The sequence below is a fragment of the Watersipora subatra genome, chromosome 1 (assembly GCF_963576615.1).
Source record: "Watersipora subatra chromosome 1, tzWatSuba1.1, whole genome shotgun sequence".
Lineage (NCBI taxonomy): Eukaryota > Metazoa > Bryozoa > Gymnolaemata > Cheilostomatida > Watersiporidae > Watersipora > Watersipora subatra.
In genome coordinates this window covers 13,303,202-13,321,868 of record NC_088708.1, presented here as the reverse complement: position 1 = coordinate 13,321,868, position 18,667 = coordinate 13,303,202, and the positions used below count along the sequence as shown (strand labels likewise).

Sequence of the window (18,667 nt, the reverse complement as noted above, 5' to 3'; positions counted from 1 at the left end):
AGCATATATAGTGGTAGAGTATACAGCAAAAATTTTAGCTGGAAATTTTGTTTTGCAAATTCTAAATTTGACTTATGAATTTAGTTTTAGGGTTATTAGCTTGGTTTTTGTACATAAAATATTAAAATAAGAGAAAATAAACACTTAAATTTTCAATGGGGTTCTGTATGAATCTATTTACAGGACAAATGAAGCTGCAAGTACTGCTCAAGCTGACTGCTTGCTGCCTTCTCTAGGGCTCATGAAAAGCAAACAGCGGAAATTATACTTCAGTCTGACAAGCTTGATGAATACAACTTGCCTTTGGATTCTTACAGCCTAGGTTGACCCTTTCACACAAGCGCTGCCGTACCAGTTTCTAACTAATCATTCTCTTTGGCAGCTGATAAGCAAATATTGCTTTAATAGATTGACATTGTCGGTAAATTTCACAAAAAATTACTTTTCCAGAGAATCAGAAGTTGGCACAGCATCAACAAAAAACAAAAACTTTATCTGCTATTCTGACCAATTTTTTGCCCTCAGTCACTCTAGCCTAGCAGACGTTCTAGAGTCTTCTACTTCTATGCATGCTGTTACAAAGAAGTCAAGAGACCACTGCTGTATGAAGAGATCTAGAAATAACCTAACTAGTTAAAAGTGTAGTATTAGCAAAGGCAAACAGGTCTAGGAATATATTGCTCGTCTATAAAGTCATCTGTCTTAATACTTTGCATCTGGGGAAGGCCATTTTTAGACCTCATCTGGGAAAATATAAAATAGTTGTCGTAAGTCTACTTGGAGAATGACAAAGATTAACTTCAAGAGACAACCTTTTGTAGACTCTTTGGTTGAGTATCTAAGGATAATGATGGTAACCAGACTTGCCAATTCAAATTATCTCTGGTTGACCAGTATATGCCAATTCAAACTATCTCTGGTTGACCAGTTTATGCTAATTCAAACTATCTCAGGTTGGCCAGTTTATGCGAATTCAAACAACCTCTGGTTGACCAGTATATGCCAATTCAATCTATTTCTGGTTGACCAGTTTATGCCAACTCAAACTATCTCAGGTTGACCAGTTTATGCGAATTCAAACAACCTCTGGTTGACCAGTATATGCCAATTCAAACTATCTCTGGTTGACCAGTTTATGCTAATTCAAACTATCTCAGGTTGGCCAGTTTATGCGAATTCAAACAACCTCTGGTTGACCAGTATATGCCAATTCAAACTATCTTAGGTTGACCAGTATATGCCAATTCAAACAACCTCTGGTTGACCAGTTTATGCCGATTCATATTAGCTTTTCTATTCATGATGACTCACATAAGCTTGCCAGTTAAATGCATTCATATTGATGCTGACAAACCCTGTCAATTAAAACATACATTAAAAAACCCTGCCAATTCGTGCAGGTTCTGACCAACCGATGCTGAATCAAGTTTGCTGTCGTTGAGTAGCCTGTCTATAAATATTTGTCACCCAATGTTTAGGACAGTCTTCACACTGGTCATCACAAGCGTTTAGTTAAAACTTTGTCTGCCATTCTAGTAAGCAATGATGTTAATAGCTTTGCCAAATGTTACAGCATATACACCGTTCTACCGCAAGCAAGTTCTCCCTTATCACATATTTGTTGAGAGAACCTCAGACTAGAGGTTCAGAGTGTAGAGCTAGAAGCTTCAAGCGAACCTAACCTTTCCGCTATATTACGTTCATTAGAGGTAATAGTCTGTGGCGTGTTCAATATTTAATATTGGAAAGGGCTGGGTCCAGGGGTGAATATCTCTTATCACAAAGTACTTGTGATAACGTTCAGCTTTAAATGATAGATCTAATCTATAAATAGAAAACCATGTGCCATATTATTTCAACGGACACATCTCATCTTGCATGCAGATTACTGAGGCCGCCGGCCGACCGCTCGTCCATATCTACAATCAATTAATAGAAATACGTATCTCTCTAAGCAGTGAGCGGTTACTGCAATCATGAAATGGTTAGCAGGTAAACTGCGTGTTAACAGTTTTGCACTGCGGGTTGCTTTTGCAGAGTTTCTAGGAACATGCATCCTCATTGTAAGTATCCTACGAGTAAGTATGTGGCATAAAAATTATAGTGGAATAGCATGGGTAGAGTAAGTGCATGGCATAAGTATTGTGAAGTCATAGCATGGGTAGAGTAAGTACATAGCATAAGTATTGTGAAGTCATAGCTTGGGTAGAGTCATTACATAGCATAAGTATTGTAAAGTCACAGCATGGTTAGAGTAAGTACATAGCATAAGTATTGTATAGTCACATCATGAGTAAAGTAAGTACATAGAACCAGTATTGTATAGTCACCGCATGGGTAGAGTAAGTACATAGAACCAGTATTGTATAGTCACCGCATGGGTAGGGTAAGTACATAGAACCAGTATTGTATAGTCACAGCATGGGTAGAGTAAGTAAATTGAACCAGTATTACATTTCAAGTCTATCAAGTGCATAGAAGCATGTAAGAAGGATGCAATAAGCAACATAAGAGTCTAGTAAACGTCATAACAGGAAAGCAGGTGCAGCGAGTTGTCCTTTATTAGTGAGAATTGTAAGTGAATTATAAGGGCAAAAATAAGGTAGGTAAAACATCAAGAAAGATCCGAGTAGAGTAACACTAAGTAGGTTAACTCAGAACAGCACATAAATAACTATATAGAATGAAGCTTTTATAGTAAGTAGATCAAATAAAAGTAACAAGCATGGAAATAATAAGTAAGTTTAGCAAACAAAAATAATAGAATGTACAATGACAAAAGTAGGTACAAAAAATAAGAAGTAGGTACGCAAAATGAGATTGAAGAGTATATACATGTAAAACCAAATAGGTAATGCAAAGCAGGCGAATAGCAAATAAAAAAATGATAAATAAATGCTCAAACTTACGCATGAATGAAGTAAGTACAAAAGTAGTTTTTGTAAATGTATAAGAGATTAGCGGCTATCAGACCATCAGAAGCTATCAGCTTTGCACTTTTTTACCATGCACGCAAATGTTGTTGAACCTGCCATCTCACAGCCATACATGTATCTTGAAACGGCTATCTTAACATAAGGTGTGAATCAATCAGGGAATCAAAGCATTTTGGTCTCAGCAAAAGATGGTTTACGACAAAAGGCCAGCAACGATAACTAATGGCACCAGAAGAGATTGCTAATTCAACTCAATATCTCTAATAATGGAAAACATAATTCATCTCTACAACTGCTTTATGGCCGCTAGCTGTTATATTTCCCTTCTGCTAATACATCTATTTTAGGTCTACGAAATGTATTTAACGTACTGCATCCAGCAGATTTATACTCTTAGTTGTATTTTACGCAGGTCTTTGGAGATGGTTCAGTAGCCCAGTCTAAACTTAGTATGACAGCGAATGGGGAGTTTCTATCCATCAACTGGTGCTGGTGTATGGCTGTTGTGATTGGCGCTTTCGTTTCTCTAAACGTTTCAGGTTAGTCTATTAATACAACTCAGAGGTCTATGAATACAACCCCTAAGTCCATGAATGCAACTCAGTGGTCTATGAATACAACTCAGAGGTCTATGAATACAACTCAGTAGTCTATGAATACAACTAAGAGGTCTATGAATACAACACAGAGGTCTATGAATACAGCTCAGAGGTCTATGAATACAACTCAGTGGTCTATGAATACAACTCAGAGGTCTATGAATACAACTCAGTGGTCTATGAAATCAACTCAGAGGTCTATGAATACAACTCAGAGGTCTATAATTACAACTCAGTGGTCTATGAATACAACTCAGAGGTCTATGAATACAACTCAGAGGTCTATGAATACAACTCAGTGGTCTATGAATACAACTCAGAGGTCTATGAATACAACTCATAAGTTTACAGATACTCACATACTAGGTTTTTTTTTACTACAGTAGACTTAGATGGCTGCTTTTTTATATTAGAATGTCCAGCTTATGATGATGTAGACAGAGATTTGATGATAAAGAGATAATCCCATTGAGATGTTGAGGCGGGGAAGTGTAGAATGATAAGGATTAGCCTGAGTTTCTGTGAATGTTTGTAGGAGGGCATATTAACCCAGCAGTTTCCTTGGCTATGTCATGTGTTGGAAGATTAAAATGGAGCCTTCTACCTGTCTATTTTCTTGCGCAGTATATTGGAGCCTTCACCGGGGCTGCCCTCGTCTATCTTGTGTACTATGGTATGTAAAGTCTAGTAATATGGGAGGGTCTATCACCTCGTCTTCTTTGTGGCAAAATGTTTTTATTATCTACAATTCCTGCTTTGACTATACACTGGGAAGCTCGTCACCTCTACATTGTAATGATAAGCAGCAGGGTTGGCCGATTGAAATCAAATGATTTAAAATTTTAAATCATTGATCATTGATTTAAATCATGATTTAAATCATCCTGACAAAATCATGTTTGATGATTTTTTGATTTTTTCCATGTCAAAAAATGAGACTTATGGAGGATCTAATGTAAATATGAACTGCACAACTTGGTCAAAATTAAAATAAAAACAACTTTTAATAAATTAAAGGGATGCAAAGTTGTTTTGTTATGTTGCTAATGTTTTTATGTGGCACACTTCAACAAAATAGAATAATATTATGTTAGCGGTTATGAAAAACAAGCTGTCAATTGATGTTTTCAAAAAAATCCGACTTAAATCAAAATAATCTGACATTTTCGGTTTATTTTAGAAAATCGTAATTTTTTCCAACCCTGATGAGCTGTAAAAATAGATTCACTGCAATATCATTACAAGAAAAACTTTGCTTTTACTCTGCGCAGAAAAATAATGTCTACTCATTATGAGAATATTTCCTTTTTGGAATGTAGAACAGTCAAAAGAAATGGCTAACCCTCAGTATTGTCATATGGATTCCTAAATAATGATTTGAAGATAAAAACCATAAAAAGTAAATTAGTTAGCAATTTGTTACTAGGTACAAGGTAAATAATGACTCACATAAGTATATGATAAATAATGACCCACATGAGTATATGGTAAATAATGACCCAAATAAGTATATGGTAAATAATGACCCAAATAAGTATATGGTAATTAATGACCCAAATAAGTATATGGTAAATAATGACCCAAATAAGTATATGGTAAATAATGACCCAAATAAGTATAGGGTAAATAATGACCCACATAAGTATATGGTAAATAATGACCCACATAAGTATAGGGTAAATAATGACCCAAATAAGTATATGGTAAATAATGACCCAAATAAGTATATGGTAAATAATGACCCAAATAAGTATATGGTAAATAATGACCCAAATAAGTATATGGTAAATAATGACCCAAAATAGTATATGGTAAATAATGACCCAAATAAGTCTACGGTAAATAATGACCCACATGAGTATATGGCAAATAATGACCCAAATAATTATATGGTAAATAATGACCCAAATAAGTATATGGTAAATAATGGCCCACATAAGTATATGGTAAATAATGACCCACATAAGTATATGTTAAATAATGACCCAAATAAGTACATGGTAAATAATGACCCACATGAGTATATGGCAAATAATGACTCACATAAGTATATGGTAAATAATGACCCAAATAATTATATGGTAAATAATGACCCACATAAGTATATGGTAAATAATGACCCAAATAAGTATATGGTAAATAATGACCCAAATAAGTATATGTTAAATAATGACCCAAATAAGTATATGGTAATTAATGACCCAAATAAGTATATGGTAAATAATGACCCAAATAGGTATATGGTAAATAATGACCCAAATAAGTATATGGTAAATAATGACCCAAATAAGTATATGGTAAATAATGACCCAAATAAGTATATGGTAAATAATGACCCACATGAGTATATGGTAAATAATGACCCAAATAAGTATATGGTAAATAATGACCCACATAAGTATATGGTAAATAATGACCCAAATAAGTACATGGTAAATAATGACCCACATGAGTATATGGCAAATAATGACTCACATAAGTATATGGTAAATAATGACCCAAATAATTATATGGTAAATAATGACCCACATAAGTATATGGTAAATAATGACCCAAATAAGTATATGGTAAATAATGACCCAAATAAGTATATGTTAAATAATGACCCAAATAAGTATATGGCAAATAATGACCCACATGAGTATATGGTAAATAATGACCCACATAAGTATAGGGTAAATAATGACCCAAATAATTATATGGTAAATAATGACCCACATAAGTATATGGTAAATAATGACCCAAATAAGTATATGGTAAATAATGACCCAAATAAGTATATGGTAAATAATGACCCAAATAAGTATATGGCAAATAATGACCCACATAAGTATATGGTAAATAATGACCCACATAAGTATATGATAAATAATGACCCAAATAAGTATATGGTAAATAATGACTCAAATAGGTATATGGTAAATGGTGACCCACATAAGTATATGGTGAGTAATGACCCACATAAGTATATGGTAAATAATGACCCACATAAGTATATGGTAAATAATGACCCAAATAAGTATATGGTAAATAATGACCCAAATAAGTATATGGTAAATAATGACCCAAATAAGTATATGGTAAATGATGACCCACATAAGTATATGGTAAATAATGACCCACATAAGTATATGGTAAATAATGACCCAAATAAGTATATGGCAAATAATGACCCACATAAGTATATGGTAAATAATGACCCACATAAGTATATGATAAATAATGACCCAAATAAGTATATGGTAAATAATGACCCACATAAGTATATGGTAAATAATGACCCACATGAGTATATGGTAAATAATGACCCAAATAAGTATATGGTAAATAATGACCCAAATAATTATATGGTAAATAATGACCCACATAAGTATATGGTAAATAATGACCCAAATAAGTATATGGCAAATAATGACTCACATAAGTATATGGTAAATAATGACCCACATAAGTATATGGTAAATAATGACCCACATAAGTATATGTTAAATAATGACCCAAATAAGTACATGGTAAATAATGACCCACATGAGTATATGGCAAATAATGACTCACATAAGTATATGGTAAATAATGACCCAAATAATTATATGGTAAATAATGACCCACATAAGTATATGGTAAATAATGACCCAAATAAGTATATGGTAAATAATGACCCAAATAAGTATATGTTAAATAATGACCCAAATAAGTATATGGTAATTAATGACCCAAATAAGTATATGGTAAATAATGACCCAAATAGGTATATGGTAAATAATGACCCAAATAAGTATATGGTAAATAATGACCCACATAAGTATATGGTAAATAATGACCCAAATAAGTATATGGTAAATAATGACCCACATGAGTATATGGCAAATAATGACCCAAATAATTATATGGTAAATAATGACCCAAATAAGTATATGGTAAATAATGACCCACATAAGTATATGGTAAATAATGACCCACATAAGTATATGTTAAATAATGACCCAAATAAGTACATGGTAAATAATGACCCACATGAGTATATGGCAAATAATGACTCACATAAGTATATGGTAAATAATGACCCAAATAAGTATATGGTAAATAATGACCCACATAAGTATATGGTAAATAATGACCCAAATAAGTATATGGTAAATAATGACCCAAATAAGTATATGTTAAATAATGACCCAAATAAGTATATGGCAAATAATGACCCACATGAGTATATGGTAAATAATGACCCACATAAGTATAGGGTAAATAATGACCCAAATAATTATATGGTAAATAATGACCCACATAAGTATATGGTAAATAATGACCCAAATAAGTATATGGTAAATAATGACCCAAATAAGTATATGGTAAATAATGACCCAAATAAGTATATGGCAAATAATGACCCACATAAGTATATGGTAAATAATGACCCACATAAGTATATGATAAATAATGACCCAAATAAGTATATGGTAAATAATGACTCAAATAGGTATATGGTAAATGGTGACCCACATAAGTATATGGTGAGTAATGACCCACATAAGTATATGGTAAATAATGACCCACATAAGTATATGGTAAATAATGACCCAAATAAGTATATGGTAAATAATGACCCAAATAAGTATATGGTAAATAATGACCCAAATAAGTATATGGTAAATGATGACCCACATAAGTATATGGTAAATAATGACCCACATAAGTATATGGTAAATAATGACCCAAATAAGTATATGGCAAATAATGACCCACATAAGTATATGGTAAATAATGACCCACATAAGTATATGATAAATAATGACCCAAATAAGTATATGGTAAATAATGACCCACATAAGTATATGGTAAATAATGACCCACATGAGTATATGGTAAATAATGACCCAAATAAGTATATGGTAAATAATGACCCAAATAATTATATGGTAAATAATGACCCACATAAGTATATGGTAAATAATGACCCAAATAAGTATATGGCAAATAATGACTCACATAAGTATATGGTAAATAATGACCCACATAAGTATATGGTAAATAATGACCCAAATAAGTATATGGCAAATAATGACCCACATAAGTATATGGTAAATAATGACCCACATAAGTATATGATAAATAATGACCCAAATAAGTATATGGTAAATAATGACCCAAATAAGTATATGGTAAATAATGACCCAAATAATTATATGGTAAATAATGACCCACATAAGTATATGGTAAATAATGACCCACATGAGTATATGGCAAATAATGACTCACATAAGTATATGGTAAATAATGACCCACATAAGTATATGGTAAATAATGACCCACATAAGTATAGGGTAAATAATGACCCAAATAAGTATATGGTAAATGATGACCCACATAAGTATATGGTAAATAATGACCCACATAAGTATATGGTAAATGATGACCCACATAAGTATATGGTAAATAATGACCCACATAAGTATATGGTAAATAATGACCCACATAAGTATATGTTAAATAATGACCCACATAAGTATATGGTAAATAATGACCCACATAAGTATATGGTGAGTAATGACCCACATAAGTATATGGTAAATAATGACCCACATGAGTATACGGTAAATAATGACCCACATAAGTATATGGTAAATAATGACCCACATAAGTATATGTTAAATAATGACCCACATAAGTATACGGTAAATAATGACCCACATAAGTATATGGTAAATAATGACCCACATAAGTATATGGTAAATAATGACCCAATTAAGTATATGGTAAATAATGACCCACATAAGTATATGGTAAATAATGACCCACATAAGTATATGGTAAATAATGACCCAAATAAGTATATGGTAAATAATGACCCAAATAAGTATATGGTAATTAATGACCCAAATAAGTATATGGTAAATAATGACCCAAATAAGTATATGGTAAATAATGACCCAAATAAGTATATGGTAAATAATGACTCACATGAGTACATGGCAAATAATGACCCAAATAAGTATATGGTAAATAATGACCCAAATAAGTATATGGTAAATAATGACCCAAATAATTATATGGTAAATAATGACCCAAATAAGTATATGGTAAATAATGACCAAAATAAGTATATGGCAAATAATGACTCACATAAGTATATGGTAAATAATGACCCACATAAGTATATGGTAAATAATGACCCACATAAGTATAGGGTAAATAATGACCCACATAAGTATATGGTAAATAATGACCCAAATAAGCATATGGCAAATAATGACCCACATGAGTATATGGCAAATAATGACCCAAATAAGTATATGGTAAATAATGACCCACATAAGTATATGTTAAATAATGACCAAATAAGTATATGGCAAATAATGACCCACATGAGTATATGGCAAATAATGACTCACATGAGTATATGGTAAATAATGACCCAAATAAGTATATGGTAAATAATGACCCAAATAATTATATGGTAAATAATGACCTAAATAAGTATATGTTAAATAATGACCCACATAAGTATATGGTAAATAATGACCCAAATAAGTATATGGTAAATAATGACCCACATAAGTATATGGTAAATAATGACCCAAATAGGTATATGGTAAATAATGACCCAAATAAGTATATGGTAAATAATGACCCACATGAGTATATGGCAAATAATGACCCAAATAAGTATATGGTAAATAATGACCCAAATAGGTATATGGTAAATAATGACCCCATTAAGTATATGGGAAATAAATACCTATTTAGTTATATTTTCAGTTACTGCTACTGTATTTACTTTGCTAACTAGCTTAATAATTACGGGATATGATTTTCTTACAGAGTCTAACAGCCTAGAGGCTAACTCATTATAAGAACTTACAGCACCAGATCCAGTTTATAAACCAGATCATTAACTGAATTTACTGACTTATCACAGAAAGTTGCCGCTAATAACTTTCTTACAAATATGTCTCAGAATGTATTCATATAAATATTAGTAAGGTAGTGAGTAACCTTATGGCTAGATCTCTAGAAAATATTTCGAAACCTTATTAGCCTAAACTGTATTTCAAAACCTTATTAGCCTAAACTGTATTTCAAAACCTTATTAGCCTAAACTGTATTTCAAAACCTTATTAGCCTAAACTGTATTTCAAAACCTTATTAGCCTAAACTGTATTTCAAAACCTTATTAGCCTAAACTGTATTTCAAAACCTTGTTAGCCTAAACTGTATTTCAAAACCTTATTAGCCTAAACTGTATTTCAAAACCTTATTAGCCTAAACTGTATTTCAAAACCTTATTAGCCTAAACTGTATTTCAAAACCTTATTAACCTAAACTGTATTTCAAAACCTTATTAGCCTAAACTGTATTTCAAAACCTTATTAGCCTAAACTGTATTTCAAAACCTTATTAGCCTAAACTGTATTTCAAAACCTTATTAGCCTAAACTGTATTTCAAAACCTTGTTAGCCTAAACTGTATTTCAAAACTTTATTAGCCTAAACTGTATTTCAAAACCTTATTAGCCTAAACTGTATTTCAAAACCTTATTAGCCTAAACTGTATTTCAAAACCTTATTAGCCTAAACTGTATTTCAAAACCTTGTTAGCCTAAACTGTATTTCAAAACCTTATTAGCCTAAACTGTATTTCAAAACCTTATTAGCCTAAACTGTATTTCAAAACCTTATTAGCCTAAACTGTATTTCAAAACCTTATTAGCCTAAACTGTATTTCAAAACCTTATTAGCCTAAACTGTATTTCAAAACCTTATTAGCCTAAACTGTATTTCAAAACCTTATTAGCCTAAACTGTATTTCAAAACCTTATTAGCCTAAACTGTATACACCCATAGAGTATTGTTTTTATCTACCACACACCATCTTCTGGTAAATACTACAAGTTTTTAAAGGTTCCAACTCTTTAGACATTATTCAGAGCTCCATGTATGAGTAGACCAAGTCTGGAACCAAAATATCATACTACTGTATCAAGGTCAAAGACTAAGTAGGTGATTACACAGGCCACAGCGCTTGAGATAGACTTGATCTTAGCTGATGATAGACTATTACTCTGTAGACCTAGGTGTTACTAAGTAAATACGTCAAGTTGGTTAATGTCTATTTTAGTATACATCTTTAGCACACTTCATTTTTATTGCAGAAGCGTTAAGAAACTTTGAAACTGCGGAGGGGATAGACAGGAAAAGTAATGTCTCTGCTACTGGAGGTATTTTCGCTACTTATCCTCAGGACTACCTCACTGCTGCAGAAGGATTCGCGGATCAGGTTAGTTACGGTCTCCGATCTGTTCTGTTCTATTTTGTTGAGTGAAAGAGCTTTTGGATAGCTTTCAAAATCTATAGAATAAATTTTTTTGAAAGTTAAAATATTGTGTTTCACACGTTTAATTATTGAGCATAGACTCTAATGGTCATGATAGAAACTGAAGATAAATAAACCATACCATGAATATTACATATAATGGAAACCGATGACACGGATAGTTGACAAATGATGCTATCATTTTGCGAAGGTCAAGGGAAGAGATTTTATGTCTTCATTTGATTAAAAGGCATACTCGTACTCATTTACAATGTCTTTCCTTTTGTTTAAAAAGAAGACAGACTTTATTGGTCAGACTAACTCCAAAACTGTAAGCAACATGAATGTAGCAAAGAAGCTTCATTGGACAGAAAGTTGGCTCCGGTCTGTCAATACCTATACCAATCTATCAATGATTAATATTCAGTTTTTTAAACCTTTCTCTTAACCAAAGCTGCTGCATCAAATTCTTCTCTCGGCGATTTTTTAATCAACTCATTAATCTACAAATAATTTGGTATGATGGAAATACGATTAATAATATGCAAAAGAACACAAATAACTGTTCAAAAGAAGTTGATCACTATTTTGATCTTACTACTTTTCGACTGTTGAGCCAAGGATGCCGTACTACAACATCTGACTACAAAATTTCTCATCTACATCCAACCAAAATCACCCTAACAGAGGATTTTATTAGAGCTGTTTAAAAATACCAACATAACAGTAAATACTCTAATCCCATGAGTTCAAAACTTGTTCACGATGATCAGCATTCACAAAGGCTAACCATTTACAGGAGAAACAATATGTATGACACTAATTTTATTCATATATAGATAATGTATATTATTATTATTCTACTATAATAAATATATTATTGTAGGGTGGGATACTTCAGTGAGGGCAATGGTTCAGTTCATTTACTTGGATTTTTGGAAAGCCCAGTTCACATTAGTCACTGTTCGTATTGGTCACTGTTCACATTGGTCACTGCTCATAATGGTCGCTGTTCATATTGGTCATTGTTCATATTGGTCACTGCTCATAAGGGTCACTGTTCATATTGGTCACTGTTCATATTGGTCACTATTCAAATTGGTAGCTGTTCATATTGGTCACTATTCAAATTGGTAGCTGTTCATATTGGTCACTATTCACATTGGTCACTGTTCATATTGGTCACTATTCACATTGGTCGCTGTTCATATTGGTCATTGTTCATATTGGTCACTATTCACATTGGTCACTGTTCATATTGGTCACTATTCACATTGGTAGCTGTTCATATTGGTCACTATTCACATTGGTCACTGTTCATATTGGTCACTATTCACATTGGTCGCTGTTCATTTTGGTCACTGTTCATATTGGTCGCTGTTCATATTGGTCATTGTTCATATTGGTCACTGTTCATATTAGTCACTGTTCATATTGGTCACTGCTCATATTGGTCACTGTTCATATTAGTCACTGTTCATATTTGCGTATAAAAAACCTATGATGTAAACTATAAACAAAGAAGTTTGACCAAGCTAAAACTTTCCCTCTGTAACACTAGTCTTTTATGGATAAGCAGTTGCCAATGTGAACCCCATTTAAAATGATTTGTGGCAAAAACGCTAGAGCTTCATACAGTTAGAGTGAGTCTACTTATATACATGTACATGCTTGCTAAGATTGTCACAATGATGTTGGTACTTGCAGGTGGTTGGAACCCTGATGTTAGTACTTGTAGGTGGTTGGAACCCTGATGTTGGTACTTGCAGGTGGTTGATACCATGATGCTAGTACTTGTAGGTGGTTGGAACCATGATGTTGGTACTTGTAGGTGGTTGGAACCATGATGTTGGTACTTGTAGGTAGTTGGAACCATGATGTTGATACTTGTAGGTGGTTGGAACCATGATGTTGGTACTTGTAGGTGGTTGGAACCATGGTGTTGGTACTTGCAGGTAGTTGGAACCATGATGTTAGTGATGTCTTTAATGGCGCTGACAGACAAGAAAAATGCTGATGTACCAAAGTTCTTGATTCCATTATTTGCTGGATTGACTGTTTTTGCCATTGGTGCGGCTTATGGATATAACTGTGGCTATGCTATAAACCCTGCCAGAGACCTTGGACCAAGGATATTTACATCATTAGCAGGCTGGGGAGTCAGCCCATTTTCGTAAGCATTTGTATCTCAATTATTCCAGATCTAGTCTATGACTGGTAGCAGAGGGCATGTGAAAGTATGCGAAGCTTGTATTTTGTACATTTAAAAAGACGGGTAAGATATGCAATGTTATACTAGCAACTTCAGATTCATGATATTGAAGTACTTTAGATACAGATCCTTACGCAGCATCGTGTGCCTAACTCAATTGAGTCCATTTCAACTGTGACGGGTGTGAGGGCTAAGGCTAAGGCACAAATCATGAGTCAAATTTGTTTTGTTCTCTACTATAAAGTTCTGGACCAGATAATGCAATTTGATTTTAATGGTTTGAACTTTGTGAACAATGGCAATGGTTGCCATTGACAACATAGTAACATACGAGTAGTGAAGAAGTAGTATCTGCAGAGCACTCACATTTATTACCTTTTGAGAACAAGAGCTTAGACCTATGACCATTACAAACAATATTGTAATGAGACCATAAAATATCTCCCTAATGCATCTGCTTGGGCCTCCTCTAGGATCAAGGATAGACAACTATATAAGCTCAATATGATTATATAGCAATGGCGCAGCAAAATATATAAGAACACGTTTATGTTAGCTCTCTCTCAGTTACAGTTCAAACAGTTACACGTAGGTGTAACTGTTTGAAATAAATACTATGATATAATCTCACAAATTATTATAGTTTGAGAAAGCAATTAAAATATGTTTGGTGAAACTTGTTTAAAAAGATATTAAAGTTTTTTAGCATAATGCTAGAAATATAATAATAATAATGATAATAATGCATCCACTAACCCCCTCTGACCTCCTCACTGCTCTCTCCCCACTCCCATAAGGGATGGCCAATAGATAGCACTTGTATTGTTGAGAGACAAGATTTTTACAAGTTTGATTCTTACACTTGGTTACATGAACTGAGCCGCATAGCCTTACTTGCTAAGGAGTATTAGGAGGCTCATAAGATATACAGATCAGATGATAAATCTACATCAGATTGCTACTGATATTTGACTAGAAAACTATGATGAGACAACTCTCAAAGGGCGGCCATGATGTAACTGCACCAAAACTTCTGATGTCATAAGAGTTGGTTACAACATGCTGTTGAACTTGTTTTGGTTGCTATATGCACACACTGGAAGTGTAGAGTCAGTTGTCATGTGACCACGACTTACTAGGTCGCTGGCTGTGTAAATGACGCTATGCAGGATGTAAGAGAAGCCTTCAACTCCTCTAGTATTAATCAATGAGTATTTGAGAAATACAAAAATTGAGTCTTAAGTTGGAAACTATGTTCAGAAAGCGAGAGAGGGCAATGTAGGCCGGAAAGAGCGCTGAAATGTGTTGTAAACACAGTGCGTAGTTCTCTTCTTATCTGTCTGTGTATAGTACTCTATCGGCAAACTGTCACATGTGATCTTTCTGAGATAAGACCTCTTCTAAGATACACTATAAATAGTCTGAATGCTTATCTTTAGCAAACCAAAGCATGTTACGCATACCATTCATAACCTAGCATGCTAGAGTCGTCAGCATTTGATTGAAGAGACACCCTCTATACGCTAGAAATTGTGTGGATTTTGATTTGATTTGACTTTTAAAGCTAAAATGATAAAATTTAAGCTTGTTCTTAAATGAGAAATGATATTTGTAAATTAAAACTTTCTTGCCGAAGCTAGGAATCTAAAATCAAAACAGATTTTTATCTAAGACTGGTTTACAAAAAAGTTTGTCAACTTGCCAAGCTGATGAGGTCAAGGACATGTGCACTGTGCGATGCGGCAGCAGGTTCACAACAATTCTTAGAGAAGATGTGAGGTTTGAATTTATAGTTAATTTTGTTAGAAGTTATACAAAGAGCAAGCTTACATGTGCATGAGACGTGTCAAGACAACATGTATAAACAAATACTCGAGCAAAACTTAATTACGGGAATAATTAAACAAGATCAGACGATACTGTTTATTATGGCTTGTCTTGTGGTTTATCTATTGTAGTAGTACATGTTAACTGATTGGTTACATACATTTATATTGGGTCACAAAAGAATGTGTTGGCACAAAGCTACATATGTATAGATATTAAACCAATAACCATTGAGCTCACATTTAACGCGACCTCCAATTGTAGATTCTGTGCAGCCATTACGCACATATGTGTTTCGCAATAACTGTAGCCATATAAACCTACACAATATTTGTGTTAAACTTTTTTGTTTACGTATACATATGATAATGGTAAATAAGCAAGAGTTTACTATTTATAACAAGAATGACCCGTGTCCTCTACAGTATCTTCACTTATCAAGTACATAATATTTGTAGCTACCGAGAGTACAATTGGTTCTGGGTGCCGATAGTAGGCCCCCACGTTGGAGCAATACTAGGAGCCTGGCTATACTTGCTGCTTATTGAGTTCCATTGGAAAGAGGAAGAAGAAACGACAGAGTCCAAGTACCAGGTTCAAAATGAGAACCAAAGTGCCAATGGAGTAGACAATGAAGGACTAGGTGAGGACCATGCCATGAAAGAACAGCAACAAGCTGTCATAGATACTAGAGTCTGAAGGTCGCTCATACAAACCCTAGCGCTAATTGTTTATGCATTGCCATAGCAACAATGCTTATCAATTGAGCTCATTCAGTTACGGCTCTCTCTACCAGTGTGTGTGTTCTGGCTTCTGTTTTTCTTTACATGTATTTCAGCTAAATTAGTTCTAGTAGTAGATCTATTCTACCTCTATCGATTTTTGGATGTTAGATTATGCTTATAGAATGCGCTGTCACAAAATATATATGCTGGTCATTCACCTTTCCCTGATCAGCCAAAGCTTGTTATCTTTCAAATTCAATTTAGTCACCAGTTTTGACTCTGAAAATAATGTGAAAACTTGAGAACTATGAAAGTTAAAAAGTGATCAGAGATCTAAACTAGCCTTAGATCTTATCAACTCAACATCTTTGAGAAAATAAGGGAGGCGCTGATTTACTTTGATACATTCGCTGGAGATCAGGCCTTCCAGTTGTAAGCAAATCCAGTGTTGACCACTCAGTTGTACCAAGACGCAGTGAAATTTTGGTTTATTAACTACTAAAAGATCTGAACTGAATACGAAATCAACAACATAGAAACTCTGCGCGAGTTGAAGCGGAGTTGTCTACTGTAGAAGCTTGAAATACAGTTATGACCCAGTTATAATTAATCAATTCGCGTACGTGTTGTTGGTAGCTTTGTTCCATCTGCTATATTATTATGGTGCACTTTAATTTATCATTCAATACCGTAGCATTGGTGTAAATATGTTATTATGTAAGTCAAAAGCATTTTATGTTTTCAAATTTGTAAACCTATTGGATTAAAATGTTCTATTAAAAGTTTACCATGTTGTTATTTTTTAAATATTTACAAAATAGCTATTCAAAAATAAGTTATATAGTTTTAAATGTAATAAACGATTGAAAGCGGTAGGTACATATTTATTCAAATACATTTTTATTGCATCAGACTCTGTTCATGTTTATGTAAGAGTAAATGTAAGAAATATATAATAAATTATACTGAGAATAAGTAGGTAGAAGTGAATGATACTTATTATGTATTGGTGAAACATGACTATAATCATGTTATAAGGGTTTATCTGCACACCTGAGTAGTAGTTCCTGTGGAATCAAGGATCCGCTAAAACTTTAATTTATTCTTTTACCTTAACTAATATGAAACAGCTGATAACACTAGTAGTAAAGTGGGCAACTGCTGTATAGAAGTATGTATGTCAAGTTATCATAGGAGGTGATCAGCTGGTATGACAGGTATATGTAACAAGTATGACAGTTAATGACGGGGACATGTATGTGTGACAAGTATGACATGTATAAGTAACATGCATGACAGGTCTATCCAAGGACTTGAATCAGCTGCTAGTATGTTTGATAAGTAATTCCTCACATCACAGTTAAGTTGTAAGTTTAGGAGATGACCATGCTTGTTTTTATTTGTAGTCTACTGAGGAGAAATGTGTAAGCGTTAGATTTATGCTCTCCTGCTAAACTCTCTGGTAAAACTCACTAACCATTTACTCCTACCCTGCAGCTTCCTCTCTAATAAACATTCCTAAAGAATTTGTAGTTTTTTGCTATCCTTATGGGTTTAGGCTTCCTCTGAGCAGAGCTGTAAAGAAAATGCTTTGCTAGTGCCAGTGCCAGAGGCACTGATGTAAGTAATCTGCCATTTTAACTCATGCTTATTAGGTTTGTTAAGCGGCCATCTGAATGACTTTTCTGCAATATGCAATTTCTAATAGAATGCATGTCTAGGAAGCAGTTGTTTCTAGCCCTGATAACTTTATTTGAGATTGTGTTTATTAGCTACATGAGACATGTTACTTAATTAGTGCAGATATGTGTAACTTGTCTACAGCCCTTTATTACACATCTTCATATCGTTTTCTCATATATTTTGACTAGCTAGCTTAAATAATAAAATCGGTGAGTCTTACTTTGTTGCTAAAGCTAATTCTATAATTTTGAACAATAATTTTAGCTATCCTGTCGTCTTCCTCAGAACGTTTGTGTTATTCATGTTTTATAGCACCTGCATCCATGCATTGCTCAGTGACGGTAAAGCACCTGTCTAACCATGTCAAAGAGTGCC

General features: G+C 33.5%; 1 protein-coding gene across 1 annotated transcript; it reads left to right on the top strand.

The window, feature by feature from the left end:
• Positions 1-1,935: 1,935 nt before the first annotated feature.
• Positions 1,936-18,096, top strand: LOC137400181 (aquaporin-7-like). The gene is made up of 7 exons (XM_068086504.1): positions 1,936-2,063; positions 3,349-3,475; positions 4,071-4,208; positions 11,685-11,809; positions 13,801-14,018; positions 16,343-16,527; positions 18,016-18,096. Exons 1-7 carry the CDS (start codon positions 1,977-1,979, stop codon positions 18,021-18,023), a joined length of 888 nt encoding a protein of 295 aa, XP_067942605.1. The 5' UTR covers positions 1,936-1,976; the 3' UTR covers positions 18,024-18,096.
• The last annotated feature ends 571 nt before the right edge of the window (positions 18,097-18,667 follow it).